The sequence below is a fragment of the Scardinius erythrophthalmus genome (genome assembly GCF_964197995.2).
Source record: "Scardinius erythrophthalmus genome assembly, chromosome: 18".
In the NCBI taxonomy this organism is placed as follows: domain Eukaryota; kingdom Metazoa; phylum Chordata; class Actinopteri; order Cypriniformes; family Leuciscidae; genus Scardinius; species Scardinius erythrophthalmus.
Window position 1 is genome coordinate 39,537,351 of NC_138238.1, and position 22,500 is coordinate 39,559,850.

The 22,500-nt window shown below is 40.6% G+C and overlaps 2 protein-coding genes across 3 annotated transcripts; one reads left to right on the forward strand and one right to left on the reverse strand.

The window, feature by feature from the left end:
- Positions 1 to 492: 492 nt before the first annotated feature.
- Positions 493 to 6,127, reverse strand: rcvrnb (recoverin b; the record flags this gene model as incomplete). Its single annotated transcript, XM_081392378.1, has 4 exons — positions 493 to 611; positions 1,147 to 1,258; positions 1,936 to 2,063; positions 5,875 to 6,127. 4 exons carry the CDS (start codon positions 6,125 to 6,127, stop codon positions 493 to 495), a joined length of 612 nt encoding a protein of 203 aa, XP_081248504.1.
- A 1,336-nt stretch (positions 6,128 to 7,463) lies between these two features.
- pts (6-pyruvoyltetrahydropterin synthase) lies at positions 7,464 to 12,039 on the forward strand. 2 transcript variants are annotated; one of them, XM_081392385.1, is made up of 6 exons: positions 7,464 to 7,632; positions 9,414 to 9,493; positions 9,608 to 9,630; positions 9,707 to 9,763; positions 10,294 to 10,364; positions 10,452 to 12,039. In XM_081392385.1, exons 1-6 carry the CDS (start codon positions 7,568 to 7,570, stop codon positions 10,582 to 10,584), a joined length of 429 nt encoding a protein of 142 aa, XP_081248511.1. In that variant the 5' UTR covers positions 7,464 to 7,567; the 3' UTR covers positions 10,585 to 12,039. The 2 variants fall into 2 exon arrangements, with proteins under 2 accessions (XP_081248511.1, XP_081248512.1); XM_081392386.1 differs by lacking the exon at positions 7,464 to 7,632 and adding an exon at positions 7,951 to 8,025 and having other exon boundaries at positions 10,452 to 12,033.
- Positions 12,040 to 22,500: the final 10,461 nt, after the last annotated feature.

Consider the following 22,500-nt stretch of genomic DNA (forward strand, 5'->3'; position numbering starts at 1 on the left):
TCAAATATCTTCACTCCATTATTACTAGAACTAAGAGCAACAGAACGCTCAAACACTCGATGTAAAATACAGTAGCATCAGTAGAATACTAAAATGAAACGTTTGCATGACTGTTATATAGTGTTTTATTGATGGGCAAGTGAGTGTGAAGAAGAGTTGTGGATTATTTGCATAATTGGCATGTTTCACAGATGACTGTGGATGTGACCTTTTGACCCTTGTGGGTCACATGACCAATGAACTGCTTGTGTATTTCATGGCATGCAGAGGAAAATTAAATGCATTCCTGTTGCTGTTGCCATAACCGTCCGTTATGTTTTATACTGCATGTCGGTGGTAATAAACAACATTTTTACATGTATATTTCATGGCACACATTGAATTGAATTCCTATCAGTTGTTTAACTCAGTCTGCATGTAACAGTAGAAATGCACTTTAATCGTTTAAAAGAGTCAGATTGAACTAAAACGAGTAGCAGTAATTTAAACACATCATTGCTTCTTCTCTTTGAGCCTTTCCTGGACCTTCTGCGGCTCGTCGAACTGAATCAGCCGGAGAATGTTCTTATTGCCCATAACTCCTTGAATGAACTCTCCCTCTGTTATTTTACCTGACGATATAAAGAAAATACATTCTTCAAAGCTCAATAAAGGGTATTCTGTTAAAGTCCCCCTGTGGTGAAAATCCAGCTTTTAATGTTGTTTATGTGTCTATGTGGTGTTTTTAATCTGCTTTAAGACAAATCATGTGTAAGTTCATAAGTCGACAGCATTGCTGAGTATTTCCTCCTTAAAACTGCAGTGAACCAAAGACAGTCTCAAAAACACGCTTTGAAATCGCTGGTGTTTCTGACGTCACAAACTACCTTGTAACCAATCAGATCAACGTGTGACCGTCAACCAGTGGATCTCTGAGCTGAGTGAGTGAGTGGAGGCGGGGCTCATTTGCATATTCATAGAACCACGCATACTAAATGAGGCAAGGGTGTCGAGTTACATTCAAGATATTTCAAGGAAAAACACTTAAATGTCATTTGGTGATCAAAGATGAGTTTTAAGGGATAAAAGTATTGACTACAGGGGGACTTTTCCTTATTCTATATCTTTGTCATCTAAGACATTTCACACATGCAAATAGTCACTTACCATTTTCTTTTTTCCCAAAAAAGTCCCAAATTTTATCAGTTCGTTTTTCTGGGGTGTTCTCATCATCCGGAAGGTTTTTCTGGTCTTCTTTGGAGATCATGTTGAATATTGACTGCAAAGAGGAGCAAACGTTCTCTCAAAGTTATGAACAAACGTCCTTCAGTAATAAGAATAATGTTCTCAGAACGTTAGCACAAAAACATTGTTTATACAACATTTATTTTCTGAAATGTTTTAGCTGAACGTTTTTCAGATGTTACTTGTTTTGGAACGTTCAGATTCATAAGTAACGTTATGATCATATAATGTTCTCATAATGTTCTCATAATGTTTGCAAAATGGAATGTTTCCTAAGAAAAAACTGGACGTACAGAAATAATCTGGCAACACTTTACAATAAGGTTCATTAGTTTACATTATTTAATGTATTAACTAACATGAACTAACAATGAGCAATACATTAGTTACAGTATTTATTAATATTTTGTTAAAGTTAGTTAATAATAATCCAGCTGTTCATTGTTTGTTCATGTTAGTTCACAGTGCATTAACTAATGTTCACTAATACAACCTTTGATATTAATAACGTATTAATAAATGTTGAAATTAAGTAAGTAATTAACTAAGATTAATTAATGCTGGAAAATAATTGTTCATTCTTAGTTCATGTTTACTAAGGTAGTTAACTAATGTTAATGAACCTTATTGTAGTGTTGCCAATAACGTTTTCAGAACATTCCTCGTTAGCCGAGACGTTGGAGTGTGTGTATAAAGCTGGTGTTTATTCACCTTCACTATTTCATGAATCTCGTTTTTGGTGATGGTGCCGTTCCTGTCCACGTCGTACAGAGCGAAGGCCCACTCCAGCTTCTCCACGGTCTTCCCGGAGGACGTCAGGTGCAGAGCCACGATGTACTCTTTAAAGGGGACAAATCATGAAAATCTGACTTTTCCCGTGTGTAAGTGCTATAATCGGTGCTTCTGAAACCCAGAAAACATGAAAAGTGTCACTGTGTTCTGGTGAGCCTTTCTCTGCAAGCATGTCAGAAAATAAGCCGGACAGATTTCGCTCTCCTTCTGACGTATGAAGAGGATCTTATTATAATATTACCGGCCCTTAATCTGCACGTTTACACACACCAGCCGACATTTGGTTCCACACGCGCCAACAGAGACCAGTTCTAACGCAATGATGAAGATCCAGCAGAGCCTGAAGCTGTTCTGTGGTTGAGCACAGACGAGCACTGAACACTATTGACCAGAACATGTCACCGCTGGCTTATAAACACCTCAGGAACTGTGGACACTTGTGGAGAAGTTCAACATGATGATGAGATGATCAGTGTAACTCCACAACAACTACAGAAATGTCTCCACTAACATTCAGAAGCTCTTCCTGAGTCTCTCCGTAAGGCTGCACTCGCTACTGGTTATTCTGGGATTCTGGATGAGGAGTTGTCGTCATCTATTTTGGAGTGATTGCAATGTATTCTAAATATAAACTTGTACTGTAGATCAGCGTCATTTCTGGAAAAATCATTCACCGCTTTATTACGAGTTTAAAAGAGCGCGAGCGTCATTAACGTGCCCAGACGCGACGCTTTGAATTTGCGCGTACAATGAATAACATAGCTGACTAGTAAAAAAGCTACAAAATTAAAAGACAAGACGTCTGTATTCTAAGTTAAAAAGCCAACACACTACAATATTTTTAAATGTTTCAAATAAAGGATCTCATATCTATGGGTCTATCTTCTAAATTCTGCTGCTGATTAGATTCCTGACATTACGCCAATAATATCAGTTTATATATTTTTTTTCTGCTCAGTAGCGATCGTGTTTTTCTCTTCCACTTGATTTGTGTATAACATATTTAAGGTAGCAATGCAATATAAAGCACATATGCTCATCTACTGAAGTGTGATTCTGGAACTGTGAATAAATTGAACAAAACAGCAAAATAACAACAACAACAACAACAATAACATCTTCATTAAACAAAAAAGAGATTACCTTAGATAAAGTTTGATTAATATGTACATACAGTACCGGTAAAAGTCTGGACCCATTACTATTTTTAATGTTTTTGATTATTATGCTCTACAAGCCTGCATTTATTTGATCAAAAATACAGAAAAAAAAGAAACAGGAATATTCAGCAAGGATGTGTTAAATATATAAAAAGTGATAGTGAAGACTTTTTTAAAACAACTTTTTAATAATCAAAAATCCTGAAAAAAAGTATCACAGGTTATAAAATAAATATTAAGCACCATTTCTAACATTTGATAATAAATCAGAATATTATAAAGTTTTCTGAAGGATCACGTGACACTAAATTCAGCTTTGCATCACAGAAATATAACGTATAGTAAAATAGAAAACCATTATTTTAAATTTTAATAATATTTCACTATATTATTTTTTCTGTATTTTTGATCAAATAAATCCAGGCGTGATGAGCATAAGAGACTTCTTTCAAAAACATTAAAAATAGTAATGTGTCCAAACTTATGTAGTACTGTGTAAGTAAAAATATACTGCTTTTAAAATTAAATGTTGTATAAAAAGGTTAGGAATCATATTTGTTTCAAGTGTTTTTTTATTGGGGGTGGGGGGCCTCCAACATGAATTTTGCCTAGGGCCTCCTAATGTCTAGAACCGGCCCTGGTCCTATCTACAATTTATTTCAATATTTATTAATTCACTATAAATAGTGACGATGTTTATCTTAACCATAGACTGTTACATTACTGCAGTTAAACCAATTAATGTGTGCCGGCTTCTGAAAGTATGTGTAACGAACGCATCCATCAGATGCTGCGAGGCTAAAGCCTAATAAGCACACAAAGAAGCACAGCTCATAATGCAGGTGTGAGAGTTGTCGTCATCTATTTTGGAGTGATTGCAATGTATTCTAAATATAAACTTGTACTGTAGATCAGCGTCATTTCTGGAAAAATCATTCACCGCTTTATTACGAGTTTAAAAGAGCGCGAGCGTCATTAACGTGCCCAGACGCGACGCTTTGAATTTGCGCGTACAATGAATAACATCGCGTCGGGAGCTGACTAGTAAAAAAGCTACAAAATTAAAAGACAAGACGTCTGTATTCTAAGTTAAAAAGCCAACACACTACAACATTTTTAAATGTTTCAAATAGTCTAAAGGATCTCATATATATGGGTCTATCTTCTAAATTCTGCTGATGATTAGATTCCTGACATTACGCCAATAATTTCACTTTATATATTTTTTTCTGCTCAGTAGCGATCGTGTCTTTCTCTTCCACTTGATTTGTGTATAGCATATTTAAGGTAGCAATGCAATATATAAAGCACTTATGCTCATCTACTGAAGTGGGATTCTGGAACTGTGAATAAATTGAATAAAACAGCAAAATAACAACAACAACAATAACATCTTCATTAAACAAAAAAGAGATTACCGTAGATAAAGTTTGATTAATATGTACAGTACCGGTAAAAGTCTGGACCCATTACTATTTTTAATGTTTTTGAAAGAAGTTTATTATTATGCTCTACAAGCCTGCATTTATTTGATCAAAAATACAGAAAAAAAAATATATGTGTTAAATATATAAAAAGTGATAGTGAAGACTTTTTTAAAACAACTCTTTAATAATCAAAAATCCTGAAAAAAAGTATCACAGGTTATAAAATAAATATTAAGCACCATTTCTAACATTTGATAATAAATCAGAATGATCACGTGGCACTAAATTCAGCTTTGCATCACAGAAATATAAAGTATAGTAAAATAGAAAACCATTATTTTAAATTTTAATAATATTTCACTTTATTATTTTTCTGTTTTTTTGATCAAATAAATCCAGGCTTGATGAGCATAAGAGACTTCTTTCAAAAACATTAAAAATAGTAATGTGTCCAAACTTATGTACTGTGTAAGTAAAAATATACTGCTTTTAAAATTAAATGTTGTATAAATAAAAAGGTTAGGAATCATATTTGTTTCAAGTGTTTTTTTATTGGGGGTGGGGGGCCTCCAACATGAATTTTGCCTAGGGCCTCCTAATGTCTAGAACCGGCTCTGGATGAGGGAGATTGGCCTGTTCTGTTATTGCCGGAGTTTCTGAAGCTCGTGTAAAGACTCCGCCCTCTTCTCAACGGAGGCGGAGCTAAAGCTCATTTGCATTTAAAGACACACACAAACGGTGCGTTTTTGCTCACACCCAAAAAGGGGAAAATTTGACAAGCTAGTCAAGTCTGCTTCATTTATACAGCGCTTTTAACAATATAGAGTTTCACAGCAGCTTTCAATGATAACAGGAGATTACAGTAACAGATTGTTTAGGCTTTACAGCAGATCTAGAATAAAGTTATTGTCCAGATAAAGTTAGTTTTGATTGATTCACTTCCGTTGTAAAGATCATTAGTTATTAACTTAGGGGCCGCTAACACGACACAGAAAACCCTTAATGCGCTCCTGGTGACTCGAGAGCGCAAACCCTGAAACAAGGTGCAAGAGTAGGAACATTTAGAAAAACGTTATCATCTCCGCGTACACCTCAAAAACGTGAATCTGTGAAAACGCCAACGCCATGCACACTACGCGCTCTATACGCATATATACAAGCTATAATAAATGATCTGTGGGTATTTTGAGCTGAAATTTCACAGACACATTCTGGGGACGCCAGAGATTTATATTCCATCTTGAGAAAAGATGCATAATATGTGTACGCACCTTTAAAGTCCAGCGTTCCGTCGCTGTCGGAGTCGAAGCTCCTGAAGACGTGTTGCGCGTAAGCTTTGGGGTCGGCGTCGGGGAAGAAGCTAGCGTAGATGCTCTCGAACTGCTCTCGACTGATGCGCCCCGTCGGACACTCGTTCAGGAACTTCTGGTACCAGACGTAGAGCTGCTCCTCGCTGTACTTGGTGTTCATCTTCAGGTCCTCCAGCAGGTCTTTGGAGAGGGCTCCACTTTTAGCATTGCCCATCTTCTCAATTACTTTTCAGATTGTGAGCGAGCGTCCAGGATCTGCTTTTAAACCCACCGGAGGATTACGGAGGATGAAGCCGTGATTATGGCTGATTTGATAGTGACAGATTTCCAGGAATATATCAGACTTATGTCACAGCAGGAAACCTCTTGATCTTATTTGATGCATTCGGATTAAATCACAATATGCTGTTGCTAAACACATTTTCTGTGGTACAACATCGAGGAGTGATGTATGCCTGCATATATGTATGAAGAGTTCAGATGCAAAAGCCTCTAAGTGCCATCTGAAATTTTCTTCTGAATGATCATTTTTATCAAGCTTGTATGTTTATGTTCATTTTTTTTCACTTTAATGGCAATGAAGAAGATTACCTAATAATTGTCATGAAAGTGAAATTACTGAACTTAAATATACGAGCTTGATAAAAATGATCATTCAGAAGAAAATTTCAGATGGCACTTAGAGGCTTTTGCATCTGAACTCTTGATATATATATATATGTAAATTCATGCAAATGTGTGGGATTAGAAGTTAGAGACTGATCAATATTGAGAGGCAATACCAATTATTTTTTGGTTTATTTGTTCAAAAAACAATATTCAATCATTATTTATGTTTTATTGCACAATGGCAACTATGTTAATGATAATAAAAATATATATCACATATTATAATACACTTAGCCTATAGTATATAAATGTTATTTATAATGTATTTATAATTTAAATGTTAGAATATTTACATTTTTAAGATATGTTTTGTTTCATTGCTTGAGCAACATTAATGCTTTATTGCACAATGGTAACTAATATATGTTATTAATAACTACATATATATAATTATTATGATATTGTACACTCATTTACATAATATTTTTCATTTTACATATATATATATAAAATAAAATATATATATATATTGTAAATGTGTGTACATACATAAATAAAACATTAATTTTATATGTATTAACTCATATATAATACAGTTATTAATATTATACATATACACACATATATAAACATTTGTTAACATATTAAATTTATATACACACACACACACACACAGACACACATTTATATACTCTAAATAACATTTAGTAGTATATGTATATGTTGTATGTATGTGTGCTGCACAGCCTATATATAATATTACTTTAATATATTAACAAATGTCATACGTGTGTTATGGAATATGGAATAATAAGACATTTGTCCAGATTTTAGAGAAGACACGTGATGATCATGAGCAGCTTCATGCACGCGGAAAGTGCTGACGTCACACTGTAATCGATTAGCGCAGATGAAAGGCTCGATTAAGCCACGCCTCCACTGTACACGGAATCATCTGAACTCTATGATATATGGATATTGTGCAGAGCATCTGTGACTTATAAAGCGCTGTGGACTGTGAACACAGAGAGGTTTCTGAGAGAACATGTCTGAGCGCATCGGGTTCATCACGCGCGTGCAGAGCTTCTGCGCGAGCCATCGCTTACACAGGTACAGCTCACTATTATACATTCATAGAGCAAATACATAATGATAATAATGATAAAATGATACTTAAAACACGCTCTTTCAAACAACGTTTCGCCTTCTAACTCTCACTAACGCTGCATGAGCGTCTGATCCTGTGTGTCTGTCTCACATTTATCATCAGACTATAACTTTACACACTTCCTCGATCAAAATATGTAATCTCGTTAAACTGGTTTGGATCCCATTCCTACAACCAGTCTGGAAATTATGAATAGGCTGAAGCAGAGCCATAGAGAGAAAGAGTTGCGACACTCTTTGATGTCGCCGCTATGGCTGTCACGTGTTCATGTAAACATGTACGCTGGCTGTCATGCTCTTCTATGGGACTGACAGCAGCGATTGCATTATTGAACGGTAAATATAAAATAAAACACACACCCAAGTACTTTTTCAGCTGTTATTGCATTATTGCATTTTGTTAATGTCAGTTTTGCATTTGGAGAGGCAGGGTGACAACGAAATACTGGATATTACTAATTACTTAGATAAGTTTAGGCTATATTTTTGGAGGGAAGCTTAGTGTTCATGTTCGCATGGGTAGCAACGTTTATTTAATTTAATGTTTGGGATATACTAAATTTTAATTATGTGACCTGTTGGCTGAGTTTGAGTGGTGAATGCTGCGCGTCGAGTTGTTCCAAAGGTAACGTAAGTTTCTGAAATATCGACCTCTTTTGAATTGTCATAAATGTCTATATATTTAAAATAGTTGCTACAAAGGTGGTAGCGATTCATTACCGAACTAATTAGATGCTATTCACAGCTGGCGAAGTCGCGCTAGCTAACTAGCAAACAGGCAATGCTAGAAAATTGGTTGAACATGCTGCGTCATCACGAAGGAATTCTGGGAATTGTAGTTTAAACATCCAGATGCTTTATTTTGACGATGTAAACAAGACTTAATTGGCTTAGTTAATGTGGAGCTTCATCCCACATCGCCTCTTAAATCAAATAAGTGGCCTAAAACTTGAGTCATTACAGCTGTTCCTCTAATATAACCCTGATTCATGTTTGCTATAACTCTCTAACAGCGAGAAAAACAAAACCGCTGTTGAATTAACTGAGAAAAAATACAATATCAAACATATTTCTAATATTCTTCATAAACAACATAAAATTTCTCTGAGAGGGAATATATTTGGAGCTCTATAGTTGATAATATTAGATGGAATAGCCTAGAGCTGGGTTAATCCCCTTTAAATATTGTATTAATTAATACAGTAAAAAAAAAGAAGAAAAAAAAGAAGCCAGACTTTCTACCCTGTTAAATGTTTAATTGATTTTCATTTTATTTTATTTTTATGTAAAGTTTTCAATAGATTTTGGATGAAACTGGAATAAATCATGTTTAAGTTAGAGAAAGTTAAATACTGTTTTACATTTAAATATGTTTTATGAGAACAAAAGTAACAAAGGCCGAGAACTCGTTGGTAATCTTTTTATTTTAATGGCATGATTTTATAACAGTGGGTGTTTTCTATTCTCATGTGTCTTCATTAAGATCAAATTCTATTATAAAATATTATGGCAGAATCTCTAAATTACCTGTTGCAATGTAATATCATTAAATATATATATATATATATATATATATATATGTATAACATTTCATTGTGCTATGTTTGGTTCTGTATGCAAATAATAATAATAAAATAAAAATTGATGATTCATGCCTATTTTAAGTCATTTTCAAATGAATTATTATTGTTATTCATTTGTTATGAATTTTTCTTTTTTTAAAGCAAATCTTTAAGTGATGAGGAGAATAAACGAATATTTGGAAAATGCAACAATCCTAATGGCCACGGTCATAACTATAAAGGTGAGCGGTTATACATGTAGTGCCAGTTAAATATGATCACGCTAGAAATTTATATATCACAGATTTTTCATGCATGCACACAGTAAATATGTTTATGATATTTCTGTTTTCCAGTTGAAGTGACGGTCCGAGGAAAGGTATGGATGTGTGTGTGTTAGGCACATGTTATTATCAGTGTGTCGTGAGCTGGACTGACTCTCGTGTGTTCCTCAGATCGACGGGACGACAGGAATGGTGATGAACCTGACGGACCTCAAGGACTATATCGAGGTCATTTGGAGTTAAAAATTAATATTTATTTGTATAGCGCTTTTCACAGTACACATCGTTTCAAAGCAGCTTTACAGATGCATGAGTCCACATTACAGTTTACAGTGTTATATGAAGTTATGTATTTCAGAAATGTACATATGCAAAATCACAGTTAGCGAAAAATGTATTAATTTAAACAATGTAATAATTGAATGCAGAAACAATGAGCTCATCGAAGTTATGAATACTTGTTTGTTAACAAATGATTGACATTTAGAAAAATGTAGCATTGATAAATAAGAATAGTTATTATATATTAACGGGATATACATTCGGGATAAACAGGACAGCTTTTCCCAGTCATTGCAAAGACAAAAGTCTCTCAGTTGACCTGAATCTACAGGATATGAATGTTATATTTAATATGCTTTTGAATTCTTTTAGCCATTCCACGATGATTGAAATAAAAACAATGCATGATGAATTGCGAACAGAAGGAGTGAGCACTTGTGCACAGTTGTTAATAATTAATAAGTTGTGTTTTTTAGGAGGCCATCATGAAACCACTCGACCATAAAAACCTGGACCGGGACGTCCCGTACTTTGCTGATGTCGTCAGGTGTGACGGAGAGCCTTGATGTCACATATGATGATGATGATGATGCTGTCATATTAACCTCATATGTGTGTGTATCCGCTCCTGCAGCACTACAGAGAACCTGTCCGTGTTTATCTGGGACGGCATGGCCAAGCTTCTCCCCCCCGACAGCCTGTACGAGATCAAAGTGTACGAAACAGACAAAAACATTGTGGTGTACCGAGGAGAACAGAGTCACTGATCCCAGATCAGCAGAGAAGCCTTCGTGGCTTTAGAAAGTATATTAATGAGTGAGAGCGACACCAGAACATCAGATTAATGTAAGACACTGAGACTGAGGATCAGCCGGGGGATTGATCCTATTAAATACTGAGAGATTACACACACACACACACACACACACACACACTCACCAACTCACATAATCTCTCTCACACACACAAACACACACTCACACACACACTCACACTCTCACACACACACACTCTCACACACACACACTCTCACACACACACACTCTCACACACACACACTCTCACACACACACACTCTCACACACACACACTCTCACACACACACACTCTCACACACTCACACACACTCACACACACACACACACACACACACACACACACACACACACACACACACACACACACACACACACACACACACACACACACACACACACACACACACACACACACACACACACACACACACACACACACACACACACACACACACACACACACACACACACACACACACACACACACACACACACACACACACACACACACACACACACACACACACACACACACACACACACACACACACACACACACACACACACACACACACACACACACACACACACACACACACACACACACACACACACACACACACACACACACACACACACACACACACACACACACACACACACACACACACACACACACACACACACACACACACACACACACACACACACACACACACACACACACACACACACACACACACACACACACACACACACACACACACACACACACACACACACACACACACACACACACACACACACACACACACACACACACACACACACACACACACACACACACACACACACACACACACACACACACACACACACACACACACACACACACACACACACACACACACACACACACACACACACACACACACACACACACACACACACACACACACACACACACACACACACACACACACACACACACACACACACACACACACACACACACACACACACACACACACACACACACACACACACACACACACACACACACACACACACACACACACACACACACACACACACACACACACACACACACACACGCACTCACACACTTTTCCAAGTGAACAGTCTTGGCACCCCATAATTTACGTTCCTCAAAGCTCTTTTTTAACAAAAACAGGCTTGTTTGTATTTTCAAAGTATTTGTACTAACGAATAATGAAAATGTTTCAATGATACACATTTTTTGTACTTAAATCTGTTGTCGGCATTTTAATGTTGTGTGTTTGCTAAAATGCACTTGCTGAGAAAATGTTTTTAGTTCATCTGTCCTGCCAGTAGATGGCGCTACGCGTGTGTCGAGTGCGTCACAATAAAGTTTACATAATTAAGATCTAGTTCGAGATGTTTGACTGTGCATTAAACACACACAACCAGCAACAGCAGCGATGTATGCCAATATCTCAATCTGGGGAAATGCTTGACCCTGCATCATAATAAAATAATAAAAGAGAGATACAGTATGAAGCTCGCGATGTGCGGATTATCAAGCCTACTGTAAATTCAATATTATGCTGGTCTTGTCATGCGTTTCATTTTCCGAGCTGATCTGAGAACGAGAGAGAAACGCTGGCATGAACGCATCAACACGAGCTTTCTGCAGGAGGACAGTGGAGAACTGTGGTCGTTCTGAACAAGAAGTAAACTTGCCATTATTAAACTGGCATTCCTGAAATGCTTCACTGAAAATAGCGAATGCAGAGCTTTACTGAGAGATTAGTCATTATTTAATCTCATGTTTCCAAAGGGAAAATGTTATTTAATGAATACAGGAACATGTGCAGCTGCGAGTGTTTTGAGCCTTTCGAGTTGAATATAATATCAAGTGACTGATGGGAAAGGCATCAATTAAACCTTATAAAACACCTAAAAGTGAAAGTTGTATCAACGCATGTAAATATCCCAGCTAACAACCAATTCTTAATGCGCATGTGAACGCCATCAGCGTTTCTCACAGGTTCGCGTTTAAAGTCTGTGTAGAGAGAATGGTGTCGTCTTAGCGGCCCCTAATTTAATAACAAATGATCGTTGCGACGGAAGCGAATCAATCAAAACTAACTTTAGCTGGAAAATAACTTTATTAAAGAACCGCTGTAAAGCCAAAACAATCTCTGTTACCTTAAATTATACGTTTATCTCTGTAAAGCTGCTTTGAAACAATCCACATTGTTAAAAGCGCTATATAAATGAAGATGACTTGACTTGACAAAAATATGTTCGAAGAACGTCTAGCTAACATTCCCATTAATTATGAAAATGTTATTTCTGACTGATCTCTGAATATCCAGCTTTTTAAAAGTTTTAAAGTCCCCGTGAACCGGAAGTTGCAAACGACTTTTCTCCAGTGTTGTGACGTATTTCCCAGTGAAAAGGAATAGGCTTGTTTGAGATGAGCAAAATCTGCGCAGAATCGATCACCGGTGATCAGCGCGAGATGCATGCCGGTTAGAAATAGGCTTGTTTGAGATGCGCCTCGCCTCGCCTGAAATGTAGTCGAGAGTAGGCGGCTGCAGTGAGAGGAGGAGTGAAAAAAGCGCAGGCAAGCCGGACAGATCTCTCTTCTCGCAGTGGATCTGACACCTGTGAGATCAAAGATGGATATCGCGGGATTCACGGGATTCACGCTCGTGCACAGTGTTGCTAATAAACTGGATGTAATTCAAGTTCTGTTGCTTTTATATGGAAATAAATAAAATGAACAAGACACCCAAAGTACTTGTTATTTAATTCCATTCTAAATACATGTTTATCAATCATTTTTTCTTTAATACAGACATATGTGTTTTTATTTTTTATTTTATTTTTATAAAAATTAAACTGCATAACCCAAAGAGATCGCACTGTCAGATAGTTTGGGAATATTCACACATAACATATACACATAAAACATGATATTAGAGTTTTAAAATCAAACATTTTAAAAGAGAACAATACATCACGGTTGTTTAAACCAATGAGCATTAAGCTGTGTCGTCAGCAAGTCGTTTCCCATCATGCTTTTGATCAGCGCAGTCGGTGGAGAGCAACTGCGCGCGACTGCAGAATCCGACAGGTGTGCCTTGCGCTCGCGAGAGATTTTTGACATACGTCAGCATGACATCAGAGCAAGGCGGACCGCTCTCGGACACATTTCTAACCGGCATGCATCTCGCGCTGATCACCGGTGATCGATTCTGCGCAGATTTTGCTCATCTCAAACAAGCCTAATGTGTCCGAGTGCGGCCCGCCTTGCTCTGATGTCATGCTGACGTATGTCAAAAATCTCTCGCGAGCGCAAGGCACACCTGTCGGATTCTGCAGTCGAGCGCAGTTGCTCTCCACCGACTGCGCTGATCAAAAGCATGATGGGAAACGACTTGCTGACGACACAGCTTAATGTTCATTGGTTTAAACAACCGTGATGTATCGTTCTCTTTTAAAATGTTTGATTTTAAAACTCTGATATCATGTTTTATGAGTATACGTTATGTGTGAATATTCCCAAACTATCTGACAGTGCGATCTCTTTGGGTTATGCAATGTAATAAAAAAAATAAAAAAAAAATAAACATATATGTCTGTATTAAATAAAAAAGATTGATAAACATGTATTTGGAATGGAATTAAGTAGGCTACTTTGGGTGACTTGTTTATCATATTTATTTTCATATAAAAGCAACAGAACTTAAATTCCATCCAGTTTATTATCAACACTGTGCACGAGCGTGAATCCCGCGATATCCATCTTTGATCTCACAGGTGTCAGATCCACTGCGAGAAGAGAGATCTGTCCGGCTTGCCTGCGCTTTTTTCACTCCTCCTCTCACTGCAGCCGCCTACTCTCGACTACATTTCAGGCGAGGCAAGGCGCATCTCAAACAAGCCTAATATTGAACAGAGGGCAGGGTTTTACTCTAGCGCTCCTCCTCTCCATCTCTGCTCACAGCAGACGATAGGCTTGTTCGACTTGAACCGGCGATGCACAGACCGATCGGTTTATGACATCAAAGTACCGCGAGAGTGATTGAAAAGCATACGGACACGTCAGCTCTCTAATCGCTCTCGCGGTACCTTGATGTCATTCACCGATCGGTCTGTGCAGCGCCGGTTCAAGTCGAACAAGCCTTATAACGGTTTGAGGGGAGTGGTTAAGCGTTTTCAACCCAAGCCGTCAAACCTACGTCATCAGAAAAAGACGCCATTCCAGACCGGAAGTAACTTTTCAGATTTTGATTAAAGATTACCAGGGGGGCAGCGTTTCATATTATGTTGAAGCTTCCCCGGGCGCCGCCATTGGCTATCAGACCATCACCTGCTGTTAGCATCCCATTGACTCCCGTTCATTTTGGCGTCACTTTGACAGCGAATAACTTTACATCTGAGGCGTTTAAAGACTCCATTTGTCCATTATTTATTTCTAAAGAAACACGAAAATGTATAAAAGGCTCCATTACCTTGTGAAAAGGAGGATTGATAGAGATGTGTAGGTGGCTGGCTTGAAAACCAGTGGAGGTGTCGGTAAGAACAATCCAGTCTAGTCACTTCAATTACACGGCATCTTTCTTTATTAGGAATGTATGTGTGTGAGCGTGTGGTTTCTACAAGAACAGAAATACAATGTTTTAGTTCACAATAAACATAACATGAAATCAACATGAAATCCACTGGAAATAAAGGAATTTAAACAATACATGAAGTCATCTACTCATAATATAATCTCAGATACATATGTAAATAACTAAAGAACATGCCTAAGCAAGAAATACAGCAAAATAAACACATTTAGGATAAACTTAATACAGAATAATGATTAAGTGTCAAAATAAGCACTTACATGGTCAAATACACACACGCAGGGAAAAACAAAGGAAGAACTCAGTCCTCTGCACAGTGCATCCATGTGCACCAGAATGAAGGTGCTGTGGGCACAGGTGCAATTTATAAGGCCTGATAGTGTCCTAATTGGCTTGAGATTAGGTGGGTGGAGCTAAAACTTAATAGGAAAATTAACAAGCAAAGTGGGGTGTGGCACATGCTTGGCACCTTGACGCTTAGGGACACACAACTTCTCAACAGCCGCCCCCAAATTTGTATGGCAAATTTGATCAATCAGGGGAGATCAGGCAGGGCAGGAAGAGGAATGAGGCGGGCAATGGGCCTTGTATATGTCCTGTCCTTGACTTGGACATCAGCAACCCTACAACGGCCATCCTTGCTGGAATGAAGGGAGATGACCTTACCCACTGACCATTGGGATCTGGGAAGTTGAGGATCTAGTATTAGAACAACAGTGTTAGGTTGTAGGTTAGGATGATCTGTGCGCCACTTCTGTCTGGACTGGAGAGAGGGAAGGTAATTTCGAAGGAAATGGGCCCAAAAATGATCAGAAAGGATCTGGCTGTGACGCCATTGACGGCGACTGTGCAGCTCAGAGTCTGGATATGTAACCAGAGGAAGGGAAGCATCATGCCGCCCCATCAGCAGCAAGTTAGGGGTCACCGGGTCAGGGTCAGCAATGTCAGAAGACACATAGCCTATGGGTTTGGAATTTAAGATGCCTTCAATTTCAATCATTACTGTGCGTAATACCTCCTCACTGACAATTTGAGCACCGAGGGTAGTCTCCAGAGCGATTTTGATGGAGCGTATTTCACGCTCCCAGGTTCCACCAAAGTGAGGTGCGTATGGAGGATTGAATTTGAAGGAAATCCTCTGCTTAGCTAGAGCTTCCTGAAGGTCAGGGGTCAGGGATTGATAGGCATCAAGTAACTCTCTCTTACCGCCAATGAAGTTGGTACCTCTGTCAGAGAGTAGTTCAAATGGTTTACCTCTGCGAGCAATAAAGCGCCTGAGCGCCATCAGGAAGGAGTCTGTATTTATGTGACTGAGTAGATCAAGATGCACGCACCTAGTCGTCAGACATTTGAAAATTATTCCCCACCTTTTCTCAGCTCGTCTGCCAATCTTTACTGTATAGGGCCCGAAACAATCCATCCCAGTGGAATAGAATGGAGGTGTGTTCAGGCGAAGGCGAGCGGGAGGGAGATCCGCCATTTGGGGAATAATAGGATGTGCTCGGAACTGTTGGCATTTCGGGCACCTATGCTGATATTTTTTTACTGCCTCACGACCCCTCAGGATCCAGTACCGCCTCCTTAACTCAGCGAATAGCCTCTCTCGCCCAGGATGTTGTAAGTGGTCATCACAATCCTTAATTATAAGCGTTGTGATTGGATGGGCAGGGTCCAGGACTACTGGATGAATGGCATCAGGGGGTAGATCACTACTTCGCCGTAACCTTCCGCCAACTCGAATAAGCCCTGATGCTGGGTCTAGCTCTGGGGCAAGGGAGAGTAAACGGCTTGAAGGAAGAAGGGGCTTTTGGGTTTGAAGGCAGGCTAAATCATCCCTGAAGGAATCCACCTGGGCTTGTCTTAGGATGGCTGTCTCTGAATCACGATAGTTTTCTGCTGATGGAGGCTTTGCCGCTCCATGAAGAGATGCGGCCATGCAGTCAAGGAGATCTTGGAGGGTGGCAAATTGACTAGGGTCAGGGATGGAGGGGTATGGACTGAGAGATACAGCACCACAGAAGCTGGGCTTACGGCACTCTTCAGCATCATCAGACTGATCTATGACAGGGCTAGTGGGCCACAGTTCGGGGGATTGAAACATGAAGGCAGGTCCTTGGTTCCACCTGCAGGGCCTACTAAGTTCAGCAAGTAGCTTTCCTCTAGTTAGGTCGTCCGCTGGGTTGTTCTTAGAATCCACATAACACCACTCCTGGCCTTTAGTGAGCTCCTGAATCTCAGCTACCCTGGTTCCAACGAAAACTTTGTAACGGCAAGAGTCAGAGGTGAGCCAATGGAGTACAGTGGTAGAGTCAGTCCACAGAATAGTCTTTCTGATATGGAGGGTGAGCTCTGTTTGGAGGAGACTGAATAGCTGAGCTCCTATGAGGGCAGCACATAATTCAAGTCGTGGAATGGAAAGTTGTTTTTTGGGAGCAACGCGGGACCTCGCCATGAGAAAGGACACATTCCCTTGCTGCTGACAATCTTCTGTGCGCATGTAGGCAACCGCACCATAGGACTTCTCTGATGCATCACAGAAGATGTGGAGGTCTTGAGTGGTTAAGGAGGTGTCTACTGAATGAGGTGTGAGGCAGCGAGGCAAAGTGATGGTGGAGAGGTTAGGAAGTTCATTCTCCCATGAAAGCCAGGCTTTTAAGAGATCATGAGGGAGATTAGGGTCATCCCATTCTCGTGCCTTTCCCCATAAGTGCTGGACGATGATTTTGGCTCTTGTGGTGTAAGGGAGGATATAGCCAAGAGGATCATACTGGCTAGCAAGGACTCTGTAAATATGACGCATAGTTGGAGTAGTAGATTCAATGGCTCTGTGCCTGTATCTGAGAGTATCTGTATGGCAGTTCCAGAGGAGGCCTAGAGTAGACTCTAAGGGATCAAGAGAAGGATGGTGTGATAACCAGAGCTCTGTCTGTTCTGACCTGGCTTCAGGAGGGAGGTGACAGATGACCTGAGGATCATTACTGGCCCATTGTCTGATTTCGAAGCCACCAGAGGAGAGGGTAGTGCGTAGGCTATTAAGGAGATCTTTGGCTTCCTCTGGAGTGGGGAAACTCTGTAAACAGTTATCCACGTAGAAATTACTGTGTATGGAACTGTGAATGCACTCATCTGCCTGAGCATCTTTGATGATCCTCTGGAGGATGTAAATGGCACAGCAAGGGCTTGAGGTTGTGCCAAAGGGGAGGACTTGCCATTCATACACAGTTGGGGGAACTTTACAGTCCAGGTCACGCCAGAGGAATCGCAGGAGAGGTTTATCCTGGGGTAATAGGCGCACCTGGTGAAACATTGATTTAATGTCTCCACTGATTGCAATCTTGTGCTGCCTAAAACGGAGCAAAACTCCAAGGAGGGAAGGCCCGAGGATTGGTCCAGGAAGTAACTGCGAGTTCAAACACTGATTTCGGAAGGAGAAGGAGCAATCAAACACAATGCGATCTTTACCATTGTGATGCACATTGTGGTGGGGTATGAACCAGGACTCAGGAGTATCTTCTATTTCAGAGGATGACAACTTTTTGACATACCCAGCATTAACTAATTTCTGGATCTCACCAGTATAGTTCTTTGCCTGTTGTGGATTTTGAAGGAGTCGCCTTTCACAGCTGCGGAGACGGGAAATTACTGCCTCCTTGGGGGCCTTCAGAGGGGGCCAGGGGTCTACACGGAGGAGGGGTGCTGCATATCGTAGAACGCCGTCAACAGGTGTCCTGATAGTTTGGGTCTCAAGCTGGTGCATTGCCTCTTGATCCTGTTTGGACCGAACCACTGCTTTCATGCTTCTCTGTGGTAACGCATCAATCTGCCATAGTTTCTGAACATTATGGTGGATGTCATCAGGTGGGCATTTAAAGGAGATATAATGAGAACAAGTAGAAGATAAGCTAGAAAGATCTCTTGCAGGACCCTGCAGTGTCCAGCCGAGCCGGGTCTTGATTGCTACAGGGGATCCAGGAGGGCCTAATTTGACAGGTTGTGTTGGGATGATAAGGTGTGTATGATCAGCTCCTATAAGGAGAAGTGGCCTTACTCTATTAAGCTGTTTGAGAGGGAACTGACGGAGATGTGAGTAGCGCCGCTGGAGGAATTTCACCGGGTGAGAATGTTCTGACAAGGATAGTTGTTCAGCAGTGAAGGCTTGACTGATGACATAGGACTTATTAGGATGCACTTTAGGAATAAGGGTGAAGGATACAGAAGCTCCATTAAGAGTCTGAACATCCTGTCTCACGGTTCTCAGCTGTAGACTCTCAGATTTACCTTTTAGCTGAAGTGTTTGGGCAGCAGGGTGAAGGAGGACTGTTCTTTCAGACCCATCATCCAGTATGGCATAAGTGTCTAAGGATCTGTCTCCACTGCGCAGGGTCACTTCAACTACCTTCAGTAGTACTTTATTGCAGTCACTAGGGTGGTCAAGATATAGATTTTGCACTTGCCTCTGATTAACGTTGCATAGGATGTGTAGGTGTTTCCCATTACACTGGCTGCAGCGTCCTTTCAGGTTACATTGGGTTGTAAAGTGATCTCGTAAACATCGCCAACAACGTCTCTGTTCCTTGATCCAATTAGTTATCTGGTCTTTGGTGAGCTGGAGGAAATCACCACACTTACTGACATGATGTTCAGTAGAATTGCAGTAAGCGCACACTGGATAGGATTCAGCCAAGTTGTTAGGAGGCTGAATTACTTTCGGTGAGGGAACTTGGGCTTTGGAGGAGGTCATATGAGAGGAGGTTTTAATACCATGGAGTATGGTTGTACCTCTTAATGGGTGAGGAGGTGGAGGAGGCCTCTGCCGGATAGGCTGAAAGGTCCTTTCTCTCCTAGGCTGGCAGCGGGCTTCTTGTTGTAGCCAGTTGGAAAAATCTAGGAGGTTATAGGAAAGGGAACCTGGTCTACTCAAGCATATCCATCTCTTAAACTGACAGAACTGCTCATGGGGAAGTTTCTCTAGAAGTCGCTCAACATGTGAGCCACAGGTAAGCTCAGAGAGACCCTCAGGGCCCATGGATTGAAGGAGGCCTACTAATGCTTGCACTCGAAGAGAAAATTGGTCCAAGCCTCTACCATCACCTGTACGAATAACAGGCATCTCCATGATGGACCGGAGCTCCTTCAAAGCAAGCTGTCTAGGTTGACCGTAACGCTCATCTAGGGCTCGTATAGCTCGAGTATAAGGATCTGGGGCATAAACATAAGCCAAAGCAAGTCTCCTCGCCTGGTCCACCTTTAGATGATCCAATAGGATGTGGTATTTATATTGCTCTGATTCTCTTGGATCTAACAAGTTGGATAGGGCCATCTTTAACATCATGTACTGACATTCATCCTCTCTTGTGAGATCAGGGAAAGAAGGACCTTCTACCCTCCTATGGTTTAACTGCAGGGGAACAATAGGAGGAACTAGCTGGTTTAGAGGGGCAGCCGATGTCAGGTGGTGGGGCTGCACATTGAGAGGCTGGTATGCCGGCTGGACAGAATAGGACAAAACACCAGGCAAAGGTTGATTTGGCAGTGTATAGGCTGGGAGCATGGGGTTATATGAGGCTGGTGCTTGATATGTGACAGGAAACTGACCACAGCCAGGAGGATGCGTGCTCTGCAACGACTGTGGCATAGGTTGGGTAAGAGGGGCACGACTTACAGGAGGCAGAGGAGATGGAAGCTGTGGCTGAAGTAGGAGAGGAGGGGGCCTATGGTCCTCTGTATGGGCTTGTGGAGATGCTGCTGATTGAAGGTTAAGATTATCAGGGCAAGGGGATGGCAAGCGAGACCGTGAGGAGTGGGTGCTGCTCCTAAGCATGCACTGCTGGATTAGTCTACCCTGATTTCTTAATTCTTCTACCAATTGCTGTAGGAGTGCAGTCTGAGTATCAGGAATGGGAGCTATTGGAGAGGTATGTTGGTGTTCAACTTCAGGGGTTTGCACTCTCTCAGATAGGACAGGTGAATAAGGGTGTGGAATATCCTCCTGAATGTCTCCCTCCGTGGGCAATTCCAACTCCTCTGGCTCTTCCTCAGACTCATCTTCTTTCCAGGGTTGATAATGAGGACCAGTACCAGGAATATCTGCAGGATGGAGCAGTTGTTGTTCTGGTGCTTCTGCTGTAGGTTGCGACCGCTGAGGATATTGTAGGATGAAATCATCATAACGTGCGGGGAGCTGAGCTTGGCGACGTGGGCGCTCATGCTGAGACAATGAGGGCAGGGAGTGACTAGACATATCCACTGATCATCAATGAGCTCCGGCTCGAAGGACCATGAAAAGGAGGATTGATAGAGATGTGTAGGTGGCTGGCTTGAAAACCAGTGGAGGTGTCGGTAAGAACAATCCAGTCTAGTCACTTCAATTACACGGCATCTTTCTTTATTAGGAATGTATGTGTGTGAGCGTGTGGTTTCTACAAGAACAGAAATACAATGTTTTAGTTCACAATAAACATAACATGAAATCAACATGAAATCCACTGGAAATAAAGGAATTTAAACAATACATGAAGTCATCTACTCATAATATAATCTCAGATACATATGTAAATAACTAAAGAACATGCCTAAGCAAGAAATACAGCAAAATAAACACATTTAGGATAAACTTAATACAGAATAATGATTAAGTGTCAAAATAAGCACTTACATGGTCAAATACACACACGCAGGGAAAAACAAAGGAAGAACTCAGTCCTCTGCACAGTGCATCCATGTGCACCAGAATGAAGGTGCTGTGGGCACAGGTGCAATTTATAAGGCCTGATAGTGTCCTAATTGGCTTGAGATTAGGTGGGTGGAGCTAAAACATTGTATTTCTGTTCTTGTAGAAACCACACGCTCACACACATACATTCCTAATAAAGAAAGATGCCGTGTAATTGAAGTGACTAGACTGGATTGTTCTTACCGACACCTCCACTGGTTTTCAAGCCAGCCACCTACACATCTCTATCAATCCTCCTTTTCATGTGGTGCCCGTACGGGGATCGAACCCGCGGCCTTGGCGTTATCAGCATGAATTGCAGTCTAACAGAACCCTGGTCTCTAGTGACCAGTGGATGAACTGCAGTCTAACGGAACCCCTGTCTCTAGTGGCCAGTGGATGAACTGCAGTCTAACAGAACCCCGGTCTCCCCGGTCTCTAGTGGCCAGTGGATGAACTGCAGTCTAACGGAACCCCGGTCTCTAGTGGCCAGTGGATGAACTGCAGTCTAACAGAACCCCGGTC

Bases quoted from the DNA above. Each gene is read 5' to 3' on its own strand.
- pts (XM_081392385.1), top strand. From the start codon at position 7,568: ATGTCTGAGCGCATCGGGTTCATCACGCGCGTGCAGAGCTTCTGCGCG. The intron at 9,494-9,607 runs GTGAGCGGTTAT...TCTGTTTTCCAG, and splicing joins CCACGGTCATAACTATAAAG to TTGAAGTGACGGTCCGAGGA. The intron at 9,631-9,706 runs GTATGGATGTGT...TGTGTTCCTCAG, and splicing joins AAGTGACGGTCCGAGGAAAG to ATCGACGGGACGACAGGAAT.